The 15,605-nt window shown below is 65.9% G+C and overlaps 1 protein-coding gene across 14 annotated transcripts; it reads left to right on the forward strand.

Annotated features, from left to right (window-relative positions):
- The first annotated feature begins 2,499 nt into the window (after positions 1–2,499).
- TPM2 (tropomyosin 2) lies at positions 2,500–14,178 on the forward strand. 14 transcript variants are annotated; one of them, XM_035309290.1, is made up of 9 exons: positions 2,500–2,677; positions 3,286–3,411; positions 9,010–9,143; positions 9,739–9,856; positions 9,980–10,050; positions 10,748–10,823; positions 10,946–11,008; positions 11,215–11,284; positions 12,899–13,820. In XM_035309290.1, exons 1-9 carry the CDS (start codon positions 2,564–2,566, stop codon positions 12,976–12,978), a joined length of 852 nt encoding a protein of 283 aa, XP_035165181.1. In that variant the 5' UTR covers positions 2,500–2,563; the 3' UTR covers positions 12,979–13,820. The 14 variants fall into 14 exon arrangements, with proteins under 14 accessions (XP_035165181.1, XP_035165180.1, XP_035165179.1 ...); XM_035309289.1 differs by lacking the exon at positions 10,748–10,823 and adding an exon at positions 10,269–10,344 and having other exon boundaries at positions 2,502–2,677; positions 12,899–13,819; XM_035309288.1 differs by lacking the exon at positions 12,899–13,820 and adding an exon at positions 11,630–11,746 and having other exon boundaries at positions 2,502–2,677.
- Positions 14,179–15,605: the final 1,427 nt, after the last annotated feature.

The raw sequence follows: 15,605 nt of genomic DNA on the forward strand, positions 1-15,605 counted from the left end.
TGTCCCCTGACAATCTGCGCTGGCCTGACCCGGCAGCAGGCTCCCGACCAGGTACGGACGGACACGGGGCCCTCTGAGCGGGCAGCAAGGAGGGCAAGACGGCACAGCCCACCCCGCTGCCCCTCCTGCCCCTGGGCAGGGGGCTGCCAGCAGCGGGGACCCCAGCGATGTCCTCTGGGCGAGGGGAGGGGACGCAGATGGCAGCACTAAGTCCACAGGGGAGGAATCCATGGGGCAGGGTTCAGCCTGGCCAGAGCCCCGGCCCCGTAAATCTCCCAGCTGCGTTGGGGGTTGTTTTCCGAGCGGTGCTTGGACCTGGGACACCTCAGTCACAAGGTGCCAGTGTCACAAATTCATCCAGGCTTGGGAAGCCTCAGCCCGGCTCATGGACAGGGTGACCCCCATGGCCCCAGCTGCCCAGGGAACTGTGTCCCTGGGGGAGGACACACATTTAGAAGCCCCCATCCCCTTCCTGGCTGCTCACACCATGCTCATCACCAGCTTTGCCCTGAGCTGAAGAATCTCCCCCAAAGCCATCCATCCTCATCTGGGAACGACGGGAGATGGATCCTCCCCCCCGAGAGCAGCGTGCTAGCGGTTCCTGGCTCTACTTCTCCAAATATGTGCCTAATTTGTCAGCACTAATACCGCTCGCCAGCGTCCAGCCGCGGCTCTGCTGCTTTGCATGGCTCTGGCAGCCCCTTGGTCCTTGGAAGACGCCACTCGCGCCCTCCCTGTGACCCCCAAACTCTGCGCTGAGCGCTCAGGGTCGCCCCCAGGAAGCTGTTTCCTCCAGCTCTCGGCGCCCCTCTGCCAAAAAGCCGGGGCAGCTCTCACGCACCCCAATCTGGGGAGCCCCGTGCCGGGCTGGATGCAGCCCGGGGTGATGGGCTGGGGAGCCCACACGCCCCCCTCACCCTGCCCCATCCCATCCCAGCCCCTCATCTCCCGTAGCCCCCCCGGCCCCGAGCCCACCCTGCAGCTGGGAATGCGCCAGAAGCATTTACGAGCGGCGTTAGAGCACGGGGTATTTTTGGAGGAGCCAGGATCTGAAGGGTTTGCATTTTTTTTTTTTTTTGCCTGCGGATTATGGTTTATTTAGAGCAGAAGCAGCAGGGCAGCCTGCACGCCCCGTGTCCCCCCAAAACACCACCCTAGGGGACGTGTAGCTGCTGGCTGTCCCCGCACACTGGGGACGATGGCACCTGGGACATGGGGGCTGCACCGGGGCTCCCCCATGGAAGCGGGGCCCCTGCCCTGCTGTGACGCAGGAGCGGGACGGGGAGGTCAGCGCTCGGCTCCCTTCTCTCCCAAAGGATTTTCCCTCTGTGTTTTTCTGCCAGGCCTCGCGCGGAGGATGCCGGGGCGGCACGGAGGGGTGTCGTGGGAGGGCTGTGCTGGGAACAGCCTGCCCGGTGCAGGGGGGACGATGGGGGTCCCACCGTGGCCACCCCCACAGAGCATCCCTGTGCCCGCCGCTGGCCCTGGGGGGTGGCAGGGGGACGGGGAGAGCCCTGGGCTGATGCTGGGAAACAGGAGTGTTACTGCAGCAGGGATCTCCGTAGGGCTGAGCAAAACCCTCTGAGGTTAGGGGTGCCACCAGCTTCGGGGGGCATGGGACTGCAGCAGGGGGCTGCGGAGCTGGGAGCACGGTGTCCTGCAGGGGACACCGGGGACACAGACAGCCCAGGGGACACGGGGGCACTGCAGCATCACAACAGTCCTCGGGTGTCCCCAGTGCATTCACAGCCCAAGGAGGGTCCCTGCTGCCCCAGGAAAGAGCTCCTGTGGGGTGTCACAGCGCGTGGGTGTCCCTGTGTGCCATACAGAGTGTCCCCGGAGCCCTGGGGTGTCCCCAGTACTACCCCTCGGGGTGTCCCCAGTGCCAACAGGGTACCCCAGTGCTGTCCCCGGGGGTGTCAGCAGTGCAATACCACCAGGGTAACCCCAGAACAGAGCCCTGGGGTGTCCCCAACACTGTCCCCCAGGGGTGTCCCCAAGGCAGTGCCACCAGGATACCCCCAGCGCTGTCCCCCCAGCGTGTCCCCAGTACTGTCCCCAGCACAGTGCCACCAAGGTACCCCCAGCCACGTCCCCCAGGGCTGTCACCAGTGCAATGCCACCAGCGCACCCCCAGCACAGAGCCCTGTCCCCAGCGCAATGCCTTCGGGGTACCCCCAGCACTGTCCCCCCGGGCTGTCCCCAGCGCTGTCCCCGGGGGCCGTCCCCAGCCCATCCCCACCAGCGCGTCCCCCTCCCGCTTCCCCCGAGGGTTCCCGGTGCCGGGTGCCGTGGCGGTGCCCCCCGGCTGCCTCCCCCCCGTACCCCCCCGTTCTCCCGTCCCTCTCGGTGCGGCGGCCGGTGTCGAAGCCTGTCCCTAAAAGGTGCTGGCGGGCGGCGGGGGAGGTACCGGGGCGGCCCCCTCCCGGCGCGGCCCCTCCCCGGCTCTTAGGCGGCGCGGCGGGGCGGGGGGCTCAGTGCCGGTGCTGCCGCCGCCCCCGGTGCTCCAAGCCCCGCCGCCGCCCCAAGCCCCGCCACCGTCACCGCCACCGCCACCGCCACCATGGAGGCCATCAAGAAGAAGATGCAGATGCTCAAACTGGACAAGGAGAACGCCATCGACCGAGCCGAGCAGGCGGAGGCTGACAAGAAGCAGGCGGAGGACCGCTGCAAGCAGGTGGGTGTCCCACTGAACGACCCCCAGCCCCCCCCAAAAAAGTATGTGATGATGGGGATCCTGACCCTAAAGGGGGCTGGCCCCGGGGATCTCGCCCTGATGGGTGTCCAGCTCGTGGATCCCAGCCCTAAGGGTCCCCAGCCCTCAGGACTTTGCCCCTGCTGGGTGTCCGACCTCGGGGACCCCCACCCTGGGGACACCCAGACCTGGGGACCTCACCCCGCTGGGTGGCCAGCCCTGGGGACCAGTGTCCCAGCCTGTTGTCCGTGGCCTCAGCACCCCCAAAACTTGCTGGGTCTTGGTGGGACACTCCAGTGCCACCTCCTTGTCTCTCTGCCAAGGAGATCCCTGGGGACAGCGTGCTCCCACCTCAACCACAAGAGGTGGGGACCTTCCTGGCGTCCCCACGTTGGGAACCCATTGCCCCTTCCAGGCTCAGGGGAGCTCCAAGCCCAGGGACCTGTGGATCCCCGAGGACATGTGGCCCCAAAATTGACAGAGCAACGTCAGTGGGATGAGGGTGACCGTCCCCTGCCGGGTGGGTGCCCCTGGGGTTGCCAACCTTGCGCCAGCCCCCCCTGACCCCACATAATCCGTCCCTTCCACAGCTGGAGGAGGAACAGCAGGGCCTGCAGAAGAAGCTGAAGGGCACGGAGGATGAGGTGGAGAAGTACTCCGAGTCCGTCAAGGAGGCCCAGGAGAAGCTGGAGCAGGCGGAGAAGAAAGCCACGGACGTACGTAGGCAACCCCTCCCCTGCGCGGGCGCCGGACCCCGGGGGGGGCGAAGGAAGAGGGGAGCCTTATATGGCAAATATTGGTGGGGAGGGAGGCAGGATCCGGCCCCGCCACGCCGGCACCGAGCCGGGCAGCGGGTGCTGGGCACGTCCCACGGGGGTACCTCCAGGGGTGGGGGCACCGCTCAGGCCCAGCACCCCAAAACACACCGGGACAAGCATCCCCGGCATGCGTCGCCCATACACGTGTGGGGAAGACTTGAACGTCGTTGCTCAAATGAGTTAGAAAAGTGGAAAAGAGTGGAGAAATGGGAAAAGTTCTCGCCCGTGGCCAGACGCTGACCACTTGGTCGCATAGGATGCTTGGGGTGCGTGGAGGGACCTCCAACGTGCCGCCCTGTACCCTAGGAAAGGAAAGGCCAGGAAGAGTTTTATTTAGGGCCATGACTGATGTTTCTCCTGGGAAATGGATCCCGTCGGGGAGATGTTAGGAAGGTGTTGAAATTGGCTTGTGCCCGGCAGGGATGAAGGGTGGAACAGCTGTGTGCGGCCCCGGAGCCGCTCGGGAGCGGGGTATAACGACCCGCGGTGCCACACCGGGTATTTGACACCCTATAAATAAACCCTCCTTTTGATGGCCAGTCCTTCTCTGATGAAAACCAACCCTGGAAACTGGAGTAGAAGCTAAAGGGGAGCCGTCGGGAGCGCGGCCAGCAGGGGCATGGCCAGGCTTTTCAGGATTGAGAACCAAAAATTCAATCCCAGCTGGTTTGTGGAGCCAAACGGGGGAGATGCGTCAAATCTCCAAGGTGGCCGCCAAGGACAGGGGACAGTAGGCAGGGACAAGCAGTGACAGCAAAGGCCCCAAGGTGGCCCAGAGCCCCCAGGAGTGACCGGACACCCCCCCAGTGCCACCCCACAGGGACCCCCAGCACACAGGAGGTGCCCGCAGCAGAGACGTGGGCGCAGGGGGAAAGAGGAGACAAAGCCTGAAACCCACCCCAGTGTCCCCAGTCCCACCAGTGCCTGCCTTGCATCATTGCTGGTGCTTCCAAAAGGGACGGGGGGTGGCTGTCCCCAGAGAGGCTCCTGGGGCCAGGAGGGGGTGTCCCCAGCCTGTGTGCCCCCCCAGCTCTGGGCAGCGAGGTGCCAGTGTCCCCCAGCTCCAGGCTGCCTCTTGTAGGAGGTTTGAGAAGTTTGTCCTCAGAAAGGTTCTGGCTCTCTTTGCTGACCCCTTGGGCCTGCCCGAAGTTAGAAACAAAGTCGTTAAAACATTGGAAATCCTCTGGAAGGGCTCCTTTGTCTTGGCAAGAGGCAGGCACGTGGGGCTCGCCCAGGGGGCTGCGCTGTGTGCTGGGCTCTGTGCTGGTCTGATGGGACCCCTGTGGGATGGGGCGAGCTTGGTGAGGGGCTCGGCAGGGCACCGAGGGGACACAGGGGTGCTTGGTGGCACCGAGAGCGGTCCAAAGCAGCAGAGAAAGGGGCTTTGGCGAGGAGAGCCCTGTCCCGGCGCGTTTGGGGACGGGGAGCCCCTGGCCCCTTGAGGGAAGGGTCTGGAGTGGGGTTGTGATGAAGGAGCCCTGCTGCAGCATCGGGAAGGGCAGGAGGCTGTGCCATGCGGGGGGACAGGCTGTGCCATGAGCGAGACCTGGAAGTCACCAGGCGTCCCTGATGGGGACGGGGACGTGCTGACAGCGCTAAGTGCTCCCACTCGGGCGAGGAGCAGCAGGACCGAGCCCCAGGTCGGCACCTCCACGGAGCTGCAGATCCTTCCCAGCAGCTTTACGAGGCCACCGCGGGCCCCATCCCCTCCTTGTCCCCCACGAGGGATGGCACACGAGCCCGGCACAGCGCCCGGAGCAGGGTTTAGCCCCCGCAGCCCCTCCATCCATGCGTGTCCCCAGCATCCAGCCTGTCCCCAGCCACCCGCCGGGCACAGGGAAAGGCAGGCTCCTCCATTCCCAGGCCGTGATCCCGGAGGCTTCACCCAAGTTCCCGCCCCGGTGCTCTCCCAAGCCCAGACTTTGCTCTTATTTGGCGATTCCCCGAGCCGGTGGGAGGGAACGGGCGCTGCTGGGAAGTGACTGCATCCCTGGGTGGGGCCAGGGCAGGAGGCACCCAGCCTGGCCGCCGCAGGAGCGGGGTGCCTGCCCCCACAGCCTGCCCCACAGCCTGCCCTCCGCTGCCGGATCCCACTGCCCCTTGGCCACTGGGACCCCCGTTTGTGCCCTGTGCCCCGTGCGCCCTTCTGTGCCCGAGCGTCGCGCTGGGAGAGGGGCCAAGCCCGATGCCATGTGTTCCAAGCCACCTGGCCGAGGGCATGGGGCTGTAGGACCCCCACCCCCCGGTGGCATGGCCGGGTGCTGGCCCCCCCAGGGTAGCCCCAGACCCCATGGCAGCCAGTGGGATCAGCCCAGGAATGGCTCTGAACTGTGCCTGGAGGCAGATGTGAAGTGCAGCCGGGGCTGCCCAGGAGCTGTCAGAGCTCCTTTAGGCAGATGGAGTGCCACCACGCCGTGCCCTCCTGACGCACCGGGGCATCTGCTGCAACTGGGACACGGAGCTGGGGGACACGGAGCTGGGGGACACGGAGCTGGGGGGACACGGAGCTGGGGGACCGACCTCTCCCGTGGGGCACTGGCTGTGGGGCTCTCTGTGGGGCTGCCAGCCAGGTACTGCCTTGGGGAGCAGATGCCAAGGGGCTGAGACACCGGGGGCACGCTGTGCCCAGGTACCCCAAGGGATGCCCCAGAGCAGGCTCTGCCCTCCTGCCCCATCCCTTTCGCCTGTGGGGCAGAAATCCTTCCCCCGCACCCCCAGGCTCTGCAGCAGGGGCATGGGGTGGCTGGGGAGCACCCGAGTGTACTTTGCTCCCCTGCCCATGGGGTCCCACAGGGCACCCCCAGACCCCCATCCCTCAGCAAAATCACTCCAAGCTGTCTGTCTGTCTGCTGGAGCTCGGCAGGGGCTTGCACCCCTGCCTGGGGGGCACTGTGTGCCCTGCTTCAGGAGGGGGCCGTGTCCCCTACAGCGGGGGGCACCCTGCGCCCTAGCTGGGGTGGGGAGCCATGCACCCTGCCTGGGGGGGCAATGTGCCCTGCTGGGGGCCACCCTGCCCAGGGTGGGGGGACAAGGCACCCTGTCCTGAAAGCACCGTGCATCTTGCCTCAGGAAGGGGGACCTGTCACCCCAGCCTAGGGGGGACACGTGCCGTGCCCAGGGGGCACGTATCTCCTTTTCGGGGGGGCTGGCACCCAGCCTGACGGGGGCCCACGCGCCCCATCCGGGGGGCGCCGCGCGCTCTGTCCGGGGAGCGCAGAGGGCCTGGGTCTGTCCATGGCAGCAGCAGCGGGAGCAGGAGCAGGAGGAGGAGGAGGAGGAGGAGGAGGAGGAGGAGGAGCAGGAAGGGATGGAGGCAGGGCGGGCGATGGGAGCGGCCGCCGCCTGAGCGCTTCCTGCCCGAGCCAGGCAGATCCCACAAAGGGCTCGGTGCTGCGGCCTCCCTGTGCTCCCCGCCGGCCGCACGGCCATGGCCGGCATCAGCTCCATCGACGCCGTCAAGAAGAAGATCCAGAGCCTGCAGCAGGTGGCCGACGAGGCAGAGGAGCGCGCCGAGCACCTGCAGCGGGAGGCCGATGCCGAGCGGCAGGCCCGGGAGCGGGTAAGGCTCCTGGGGCTGGGGATCCCCAGGGACCCCCCCCTGCTGGGGCAGCACCGCTGGCCCCATGGGGCTGGACACTGGGGAGCCGAGCTGCACGGCTCCGTGGGTGCTGGCCACCCCGGTATGGGTGCGGGTGGCCACTCCCCGGGTGCCCCATGGCACGCCCCAGGGGGATCCGGCACCGGCATCCTCGCTGTGCCGGGGCGAGGGGCTGGGGGGCACGGGGTGGTCATGCTGGAGTGTAGGAGCCCGCTGGGTGTGGGTAGGGGGTGGGGGGCTCCGGGCAGGGTCCTCAACACCAGAGGAGCACCGTGGGCCTTGGCAGGGATGCTCCCGTGTGGGGCTTGCCGCGGCTTCCCCCGTGAGTGTCCAGCTCACCGCCTCGGCTTAACCGGGGCCGGCAGACCCTGGGAAATGTCCCTCCCTCGGAGGCACGGCGGAGAACCCCTTGCCCAGGCTCTGTGTCCGGCTCCCCAGCAGAGCCCCCTGCTCCCCAGCGTGTCCCTTGTTGGGGAGAAGCCACCCCATCACACCGCCGTGGGCTGAAATTCCCACCCCGTGGCGGCGGGACGGCATTTCCAGGCGGCGGCTCGTTCCTGCTGCGGCTTTTTTGTTGTTGTTGTTGTTGGGCGGGTTTTTTTGTGCCCTTTTTTTTTTTTTTTCTTCTTTTTCCTCTGCCCTCCCCGCTCCCGTAACATCCCCGCGCTATCAGGGGCGGCAGAGCTGGGCGCGGTACCCGGGCTGTTGTCACCCGGGCTGCGTGCGGAGGAAACGGCCCCTTCCTGCCGCCGCAGATCGGGTTCCCCGGTCACCAGGCGCTGACGGCGAGCTCATGTTCCCCCAGTGCCCATCCGGGCAGCTCTGACCCACTTTGGGGGGGTCATCCCCAGGGAAAAAAGCCCCCCTCCAGGGCATTCTTGAGCGTCAGTGGAGGTGCTGGCATCCCTCACCTATAGGGGACCGTGGTGGCGGGCATGGGGACATCCCCGCCTGGCTCCCCGCTCCTCCTGCTCCACATCCCCAGGGTGCCAGGCCTGCTCCAGCCCATGAATAAGCAGGAGGAGGCACGGTCCCCCGGGCTCTCACCACCGCCCATCCCTTTGCACCCCATTTTTTTAAATTTTATTTTCCTCCCACCCCTCTGTCCTTCCAGCAGCCCCCCCTGCGGGGCCGGGAGCTGCTGAGGCAGCGTTTCCCGGCGGTGACGGAGCAGGAGAGGCCTTAGCAAATGGAAAGAGCGCGGGGCCAGGCGTCGAGGGGCTGGCGGGGGGCCAGGGCCACCTCTCCCGGACGGCCCCGGCTCCCGGCCCCGCGCGCGGGGAGCCTGGGAACGGGGAGGTTGTGGAGGGGAAATGAGACCCGGTCCCACCGGCCCCGGAGGCTTCGTCTTGGCCAGGATCCAGCCTGCCAAGGGCGACTCGCTCCATTGCCCCCGGCGCCGGGCTGTAAATCAGCAGGGGGGGCCGCACGGGGGGCCCAAACAGCCCCGCGGCGCAGTGGGGCTCGGTGGTGTGGGGCTGGGGAGGGCGTCCCGGCCGCTTGGCTCCGCCGCCGCCTCCGTAAACAGGAAATCCACAAGTGGCTCCCATCTCCTTTTCGGGAGCGAATGCGCACAGGGCATTCCTCCTCCTTTACTCACGGCTCTGCAAACCCCAGACCCCGTGGCAGCACGGCCCCCGACCCACGGAGCGCACCCCTTCCATCTCCGGGGCTATGGGGTGCGAGGATGCGGCGCCGGGGCTGCACGTGCCAGGGCCATGCGGCATCAGACGAGGCGCTGGGGATGGGGAAAGCCCCGTGGTGCTCCTGGTGGGGCGATGGGACGTGTCCCAGCTGGGGCAGCGTGGTGCGAAGGGGTGCTTGAGATATCAAATGCAAAATTTCCTGCCTGAAAACTCGTGGGGATGGGCAGTGACCGGGGGTTTTGTGCTCCCCAGGCCGAAGCTGAGGTGGCCTCTCTGAACCGCCGCATCCAGCTGGTGGAGGAGGAGCTGGACCGGGCCCAGGAGCGCCTGGCCACCGCCCTGCAGAAGCTGGAGGAGGCCGAGAAGGCGGCGGATGAGAGCGAGAGGTGTGACGGGGGGGGCACAGCCGGGGTCGTATGGGGACACCCTCGATAGCAGGCAGCCCCCTGGTCTCCGCAGAGGGGACCTGCAGTGTGCAGCTGGGCAAAGAGCAGCTCGAGCAGCAGCACCTGAGCGATGAGGGATGAGTTTGGGACCTGCCTGGTTGAGAGGCGCCACGGCCACATCTCTTTGCTCCAGGACATGGTCCCAGGGGGGCCTTGGGGCACCTCTGCTGCTCTAAGAGTGCACAGGGCCATCCCTGGGGTGCCACTGGCATGGGGTGGCCAAGGGGGTGCCACTGTCCCCAGGCAATGCCCCATGTCACTGGAGCTGGAGGATGGCAGGGTCAGGCAGGAGGTGCAGGTGCCACCTCAACCCACAGCCATAACATCTCAGAGTTATAGTCATTTAGGTGGAAAAGACCTTCATCTTCACCATTCCAACCACCAGCCTGACCTGCTGAGCCCCGTCACCAAACCGTGCCCCTTAGTGCCACGTCCACACGCCTCAGGGACACCCCCAGGGATGGGGACTTGCAGCGCTCGGCCCCTCTCTCCTTGAAGAAACTCTTCCTAATCTTCTTGCTTTGGCTTCCCGCAGAGGCATGAAGGTCATCGAGAACAGGGCCATGAAGGACGAGGAGAAGATGGAGCTCCAGGAAATGCAGCTGAAGGAGGCCAAGCACATAGCAGAAGAGGCCGACCGCAAATACGAGGAGGTGCGCGCCGCCACCCACCTGCCCCCTTCCCCAGCCCTGTCCCCTGGTGTCCCCCGGGGCCACCCCCCCGGGGCCCTACACCCCCAGCTGGGGCTGACACCTTCCTTTCCACGCCACCAACAGGTCGCCCGCAAGCTGGTCGTCCTTGAGGGAGAGCTGGAGCGCTCGGAGGAGAGGGCAGAGGTTGCGGAGAGGTGAGCGTGGGGCTCCCGGTGGGCAGCGCGCGAGGGTCCCACGCCACCCCCATGCCGTGTCCGTGGGGGACAGGGGTGGCTGCATGTCCCCGTGGGGACGGGGAGGTCCCTTCCCAGCCACCTTGGGGGGGGGGGAGGCAGGGGGATCAGATCCCCCAGCACATCCGTGACCCTGCTCTCTGCTGGCCCCCCCCCGGGGCGCCCCTTTTCCACCCCAGCCGAGTGAGACAGCTGGAGGAGGAGCTGCGGACCATGGACCAGACCCTCAAATCCCTCATTGCCTCAGAGGAAGAGGTACCGGGGCAGGGGCGCGGGGCGACGTGCGGCAGCCCCCCCTCTCTCTGTCGCTGTCAAGCCACCTCTCTTCCTCTCTGCCTCGGCCGCAAGCCCTCACCTCGCCTTCCCCTGCGTCACCGTGGGCTGGGCACCATCCTCCGTGCCTGCTCTCTTCCCCCTCCTCATCCTCGGAGGGATGCAGGAGTGTGGTGGCAGCGGCGACAGGCGTAGGCACGAGGAAGGGACCCGTGCCCGGCGGCTCTGCTCCTCCTCCACCCGCGCTGCCTGAGTTTTCTCCTCTCTCAACTTGTTCTCTCTCTTTCTTTCCTCCTTCCCCGCGCCCGCTCTTCCTGCTCCCCGCTCCTCTCCTCCACCACCCCCCTCCCCGGCCCTGCTCCCCCCACCCCGGCTTGGGATGTAGTAAATGTGGTGACCTAGAGGAGGAGCTGAAAATTGTCACCAACAACCTGAAGTCCCTGGAGGCCCAGGCCGACAAGGTAGGGGCTGCTGGGGCTGGGCACAGAGCTTGGGGCTGGCGGGGACGGGGTTCCTGGGGGGGGACGAAGGGTGACCGGAGGTGTCCCGCGGGGCTCACGGACGTACCTCTGTGTCCCTGCAGTATTCCACCAAGGAGGACAAGTACGAGGAGGAAATCAAGCTCCTAGGGGAAAAGCTGAAGGAGGTAAGGCTCGGCTTGGGTCCCCGTGGGTGCTGCCAGGACACACGCGGGCAGCAGCGCAATAATCCCTCACCTCCCAGGCTTGGAGGTTAACGCATGTGCTCGGCACCCCCAGGCGCAGGAGACGCGGCCGGGGCAGTTTTGGGGTGCGGGGTGGCCTTGGGGTGCGGGTTTAGGGGCATTCCCATCACATTTGGCCTCTCCCGCAGGCGGAGACCCGGGCAGAGTTTGCCGAGCGGTCCGTGGCGAAGCTGGAGAAAACCATCGATGACTTGGAAGGTAAAACATCCCCGCCGCCTCGAGACCCTTTTTCACGGGCACAACGGGACAGGACGTGTCCCTGGGGGGGCGCTTGGCCGGGCTGAGGCCAAAGCACCCCATGGGTGAGCCGGGGCGGGGGTCCCCGTGCAGGGGATGTTCAGGAACCCTGGGAGGGGGGAGGCTGGGATGCCGTGGGGGTTTTGGGGTCCACGGGAGGGGAACAGGGCCGCATCCACGCCGCCTGTGCCCGGTGCCGTACCCGCACGCCCCCCGTGCCCCGCTCACCGCCACTCTCTCTCTCTCTGCCACTCGCCCCCCTCCCCGCTCCACCGCCCACCCCCCCCGCTGCCCCCCCGCCTGCAGACGAAGTGTATGCGCAGAAGATGAAGTACAAAGCCATCAGCGAGGAGCTGGACAATGCGCTTAACGACATCACCTCCCTCTGAGCCCCTCCGACCGGCACCAGCACCGCACTCCCCCCCCCCCCCACCCCCACTCCATCCTCGCCCGCATCCCCCCCTCCCCAGCTCGGCCGCTTGCCTGCCCGCCCCCCCACCGCTCCCCCTGCCCTCCCTGTCCCCTCTCTGTCCTTCCCGGCCTGCGGCTGGTGGTCACAGGGGCCGGCCCGGGGGGTCCCCGCAGTGTCCCCCTTTTGGGGGAAAGCAAGGTGTAGGCGCTACGGGGTGCTTGGGGGAAAAAGGGGAGCAGCCCCCAGGTACTGGCAGCACGAGCACCGGGGACCCCGCGTCCCCCCAGCAAAGCCGTCCCGGTGCTGCTCGCCGAGCCCAGGGTGGGGGGACATGTCCAGGAGAAGCAGCACCTCCGAGGAGAGGTGGGCTCCGGCCCCAAGGGGATAAGGGCTGTCCGTCCCCAGGCAGGCAGCCCCTGGTCCCCCCCCCCCCCCGCTCCCCTCCCCGCTCCCCTCCTTCCTCTGCACATCGCTCTTCAGTTTGCATTTCATGACTTTTTCTTTTCTGTTCTGTCCCTCCGGGTCACCGAGTTGGTCTCAATAAAGCGTTTTCTCTCCTTGGTTTCTCCCTCGTTTTCTTCATGCTGCTCTGGCTCCCCACGCTCACCCCTCATTGCCTGCTCTCTCGTGCCGGCAGCCGGGGACGGGAGGTGGCCGCGGGGACCCCGCAGCTGAGCCCCTTTGTGCCTCAGCCCGGGGACGTCCCCCGCCGCCCCCGGCTCTCGGACACAGCTTTCCTCATCTTCTGCCACCTTCCAAGACGTTCTCCATCGCTCTTGCGGCCTGAATGAATAGGGTTAGACCCGGTCCTGTCTGTTCCCCATCCACACTCCTGGACACCACAACAACCTCTCATGGCCCTGACGTCTCCTCCATCACCCTCTCGTGCCAACAAGGCTGGCCCTACTGTGTGGCAGCAGTTCCTGGCCCTAAATGGGTCCCCAGTCCTCCTCCCTCAGCATCCTACCCTCTCCCCAAACCCTGACTCGATGGACCCGGGACCAGCTGCCTCCTCCCGCCGTCCCCACTGGTCCCCAGTGCCCACCAGTGGCACCACAGCGGGGTGCCCAGCGAAGGCTCTTGCAGGCAGCACTGTCTCTTTTCACTAACTCTCTTTTCTCTCTCTCTCCCCTTTGCTGCGCTGACGTCTCCGTTTTCTCTAGAGCGTTCCCGGCAGGAGGCCGAGAAAAACCGCGTTCTCACTAACGAGCTGCGGGTCATCCTGACCGAACTTAACAACTGAGCTAAGGCAGCTCCGGCCCCAGCACAGCCTCCCAGCCCCGGGCTGCCCCCCTGCCCCGTTTTGGCCAGGCTGGTTTGGGGCTGGGAGCCCCTGCCCGCTCCCCACTGGGATAACTGCCCTGCTGGGGGGGACAGGGAGCCCCTGGGGAGCTGATGGTTTTTTTGGGGGAGAGGGATGAGGGATTTTGCCGTGTCCTGGGATGCCCACACGGTGGTGGCTGTCCCCTGGCATCAGCCTGGCCCTGCTGGGGAGGGATGTGGTGGCTTGTCTCTGCTTCCCCCTCCCTCCGGTCACCCCAAACCACGCAGGGAGGACGCCCTCGGAGCGGGGTCCCTGCAGGGTGCCGGGTGGGCACAGCCCCCCATCCCCATCTCTCATGGGAAGGGGGTTGCCAACTGGAAGCCAGCACCGGAGGAGGCTGCCCCGGCAGCAGGCTGCCCATCGGAGCTCGTCCCTGCAGCCTCGTTATCTCTGCTCCTTCTCTGCTGTCCTCTCTGCCCGCCCTCCTGGGCTGCTGTCTCACTCCTCTTCTTCACGGAGCACCTGGCTGGTGCCGCAGGCGCTGGCTCTCCTCTTGCAAGGGTTCGTGCACGTGCCGGTGGGGACGGCAGGACGGGGAGAGATGGGGCCGCGGTGGCGGCACCCGCACCACGGATGGGCTGGCCAAGGGCAACGGGGTTGCACTGGGAGGATGGAGAAGCTGAAGAAAGGGGGCTGCCTGACCCCCCCCGGGGGTCGTGGAGGGGCTGGGCTCATCCCTGCCGGTGCTGGGGCTGCTCATACTGAGCTGTGTCCGTGTGCGTGTGTCTGTGCCTGGCGTGGTGTGCGTGGGTTTCGGCTGGGTGCGCCTGTGCCGTGTCTGTGTGCGTGGCTGGGTGTCCCTTGTGTTCACAGAGAGTCTGGCCAGTGCCAAAGAGGAGAACGTGGGCATCCACCAGGTCCTGGACCAGACCTTGCTGGAGCTGAACAACCTCTGAGCTGCCTGGGGAGCCCCCGCCCCTCTTCCCTACCCCACACGTGCACCCCACTGGCACGCTCAGGATGTCATCAGCTGAACTGCGCCTTGGCCAAATCCACACATCCGTTGAGAAGGGAAGCCCTGCAGCCTTACACCGTGGCTCGGGGGGCGTCTTGTCTGTGCACAGCCCGAACGGCTCTGTCCTGTCTTCATGTCCAAATATTAAAGCAGTTTGACAAGAAGGATGTGTGCGCTTGGTCCTTGTGGGTGGGTACAAGCACTGGGAGATGTGGGGTTGTTCTGCAGGGACCCTGCTGTGGGGCAGGTGCAGCAGTCACAGGGACGTCCTTGGCCTTGGGATGGGACTGACAGCAATTCCTTAGGATGCACAGGAAACCTCCAAGTCCCAAGCTCAGCCCAAAATGAGCATCCTCCTCTAGCACGCAGCAGCAGAGAGAGATCACTAGCGTGTCCCCTTCCATCTGCTGGACACCTGGGGAAGCCACATGGTCTTTGGCTTATCCATTGACTGTGATCCATGGCCCATGCTGCTGATGCCACCTGAGCACACGTACAAGTGTGTGACCACACACGTACACGTGCTTTTACTTACCGGGGTCTTTTCCAGGTCCGGAGCTGCTCACCCCACGTACTCGTTGCATTTTCTATCACCGGCTTACACAGAGGGACAGCTGTGTAAACTAGCAGACACTAACGTGGCAGGCGACCAATTCCCGGCGCGCTCAGGAAGTTTCCTCCTGCTCTGTTGTACTTTCTCCAACACAAAGAGGAGAGTGGCAGGATGTGCCTCACCGCTGTCACCAAGAAGGGGTGGGCTCCCTGGGGATGCCCACAGCCTCGATCTAGCCCTGCCCTCTGCTCCGGGCCCCTCCATGGCTTGCAGGGAGCCCTGCTGTCCCACACTGCCCGGCGGATATCCCCCTAGCAGCACAGCCTCATGCGGCCAGGAAATATTAATTGACGCTGACCCCTCGCTGGGCCAGGCCATCACCCCAGCGAGTGACAGGGAGAGCTTTCCCTGACTGCTTTCCTTTATTTGCTGCGCCCCTCAGCACAGGAGAGGATGGAGAGGTGGCAGCTCTTTCCTGCCCAGGTGCTTCTGGCCGCCTGCCCTCCTCCTGGCCCCCAGGTCATGTTTGGAGCTCTGCAGACCTTTGGTTGTGCAGCGAAGGGACCAAGCGTGTGCACTCCCTGCTTTGTACCTCAGGGCTCAATCTCCCTCGGGCTGTCACATCCCAGGACATGCTGGAGGAGAAGGAGGGTGCTCTTCTGCCTGGCTGAGCTTGCCCTGTGCAAGGGTTGGGGTTTTTTCTCAGGTCTGTCATTTCCCTTCAGCACGTCGCTGTAGTGCGCTGGTGTTTGGTCAAAGCACCTCCCTGGAATGGATTCGTCCGGCTGTAAAAGCAACAAGAGGGCAAAAACCACCAAAGCACCCTGCCCTGCAAACTGGCCTGCCCGGCCTCCCTATCAGGGCGCGTCCCCAGGGCCCAGCTCCTGGGCGTCCCTCGCCTTCCTGCCGGGACAAAGAGCCCTTTCACACCCAGTACTTTTCCCCATTCCAGCCTCCCGGATCGCACTGGCCTGTTTAACCATTTACATCCCTCCGCCAGATCCTCCTTCACCTCTGAACTCATTTCTGCGAGGCCCT

The sequence above is a fragment of the Oxyura jamaicensis genome, chromosome Z, assembly GCF_011077185.1.
Source record: "Oxyura jamaicensis isolate SHBP4307 breed ruddy duck chromosome Z, BPBGC_Ojam_1.0, whole genome shotgun sequence".
In the NCBI taxonomy this organism is placed as follows: Eukaryota; Metazoa; Chordata; class Aves; order Anseriformes; family Anatidae; genus Oxyura; species Oxyura jamaicensis.

What these genes read in the sequence shown, in the direction of transcription:
- TPM2 (XM_035309288.1), top strand. Translation starts at nt 2,564, where the DNA reads ATGGAGGCCATCAAGAAGAAGATGCAGATGCTCAAACTGGACAAGGAG. An exon ending in AGGGCAGAGGTTGCGGAGAG is followed by an intron (nt 10,051 to 10,747) that starts GTGAGCGTGGGG and finishes CTTGGGATGTAG; the next exon opens with TAAATGTGGTGACCTAGAGG. An exon ending in TGGAGGCCCAGGCCGACAAG is followed by an intron (nt 10,824 to 10,945) that starts GTAGGGGCTGCT and finishes GTGTCCCTGCAG; the next exon opens with TATTCCACCAAGGAGGACAA.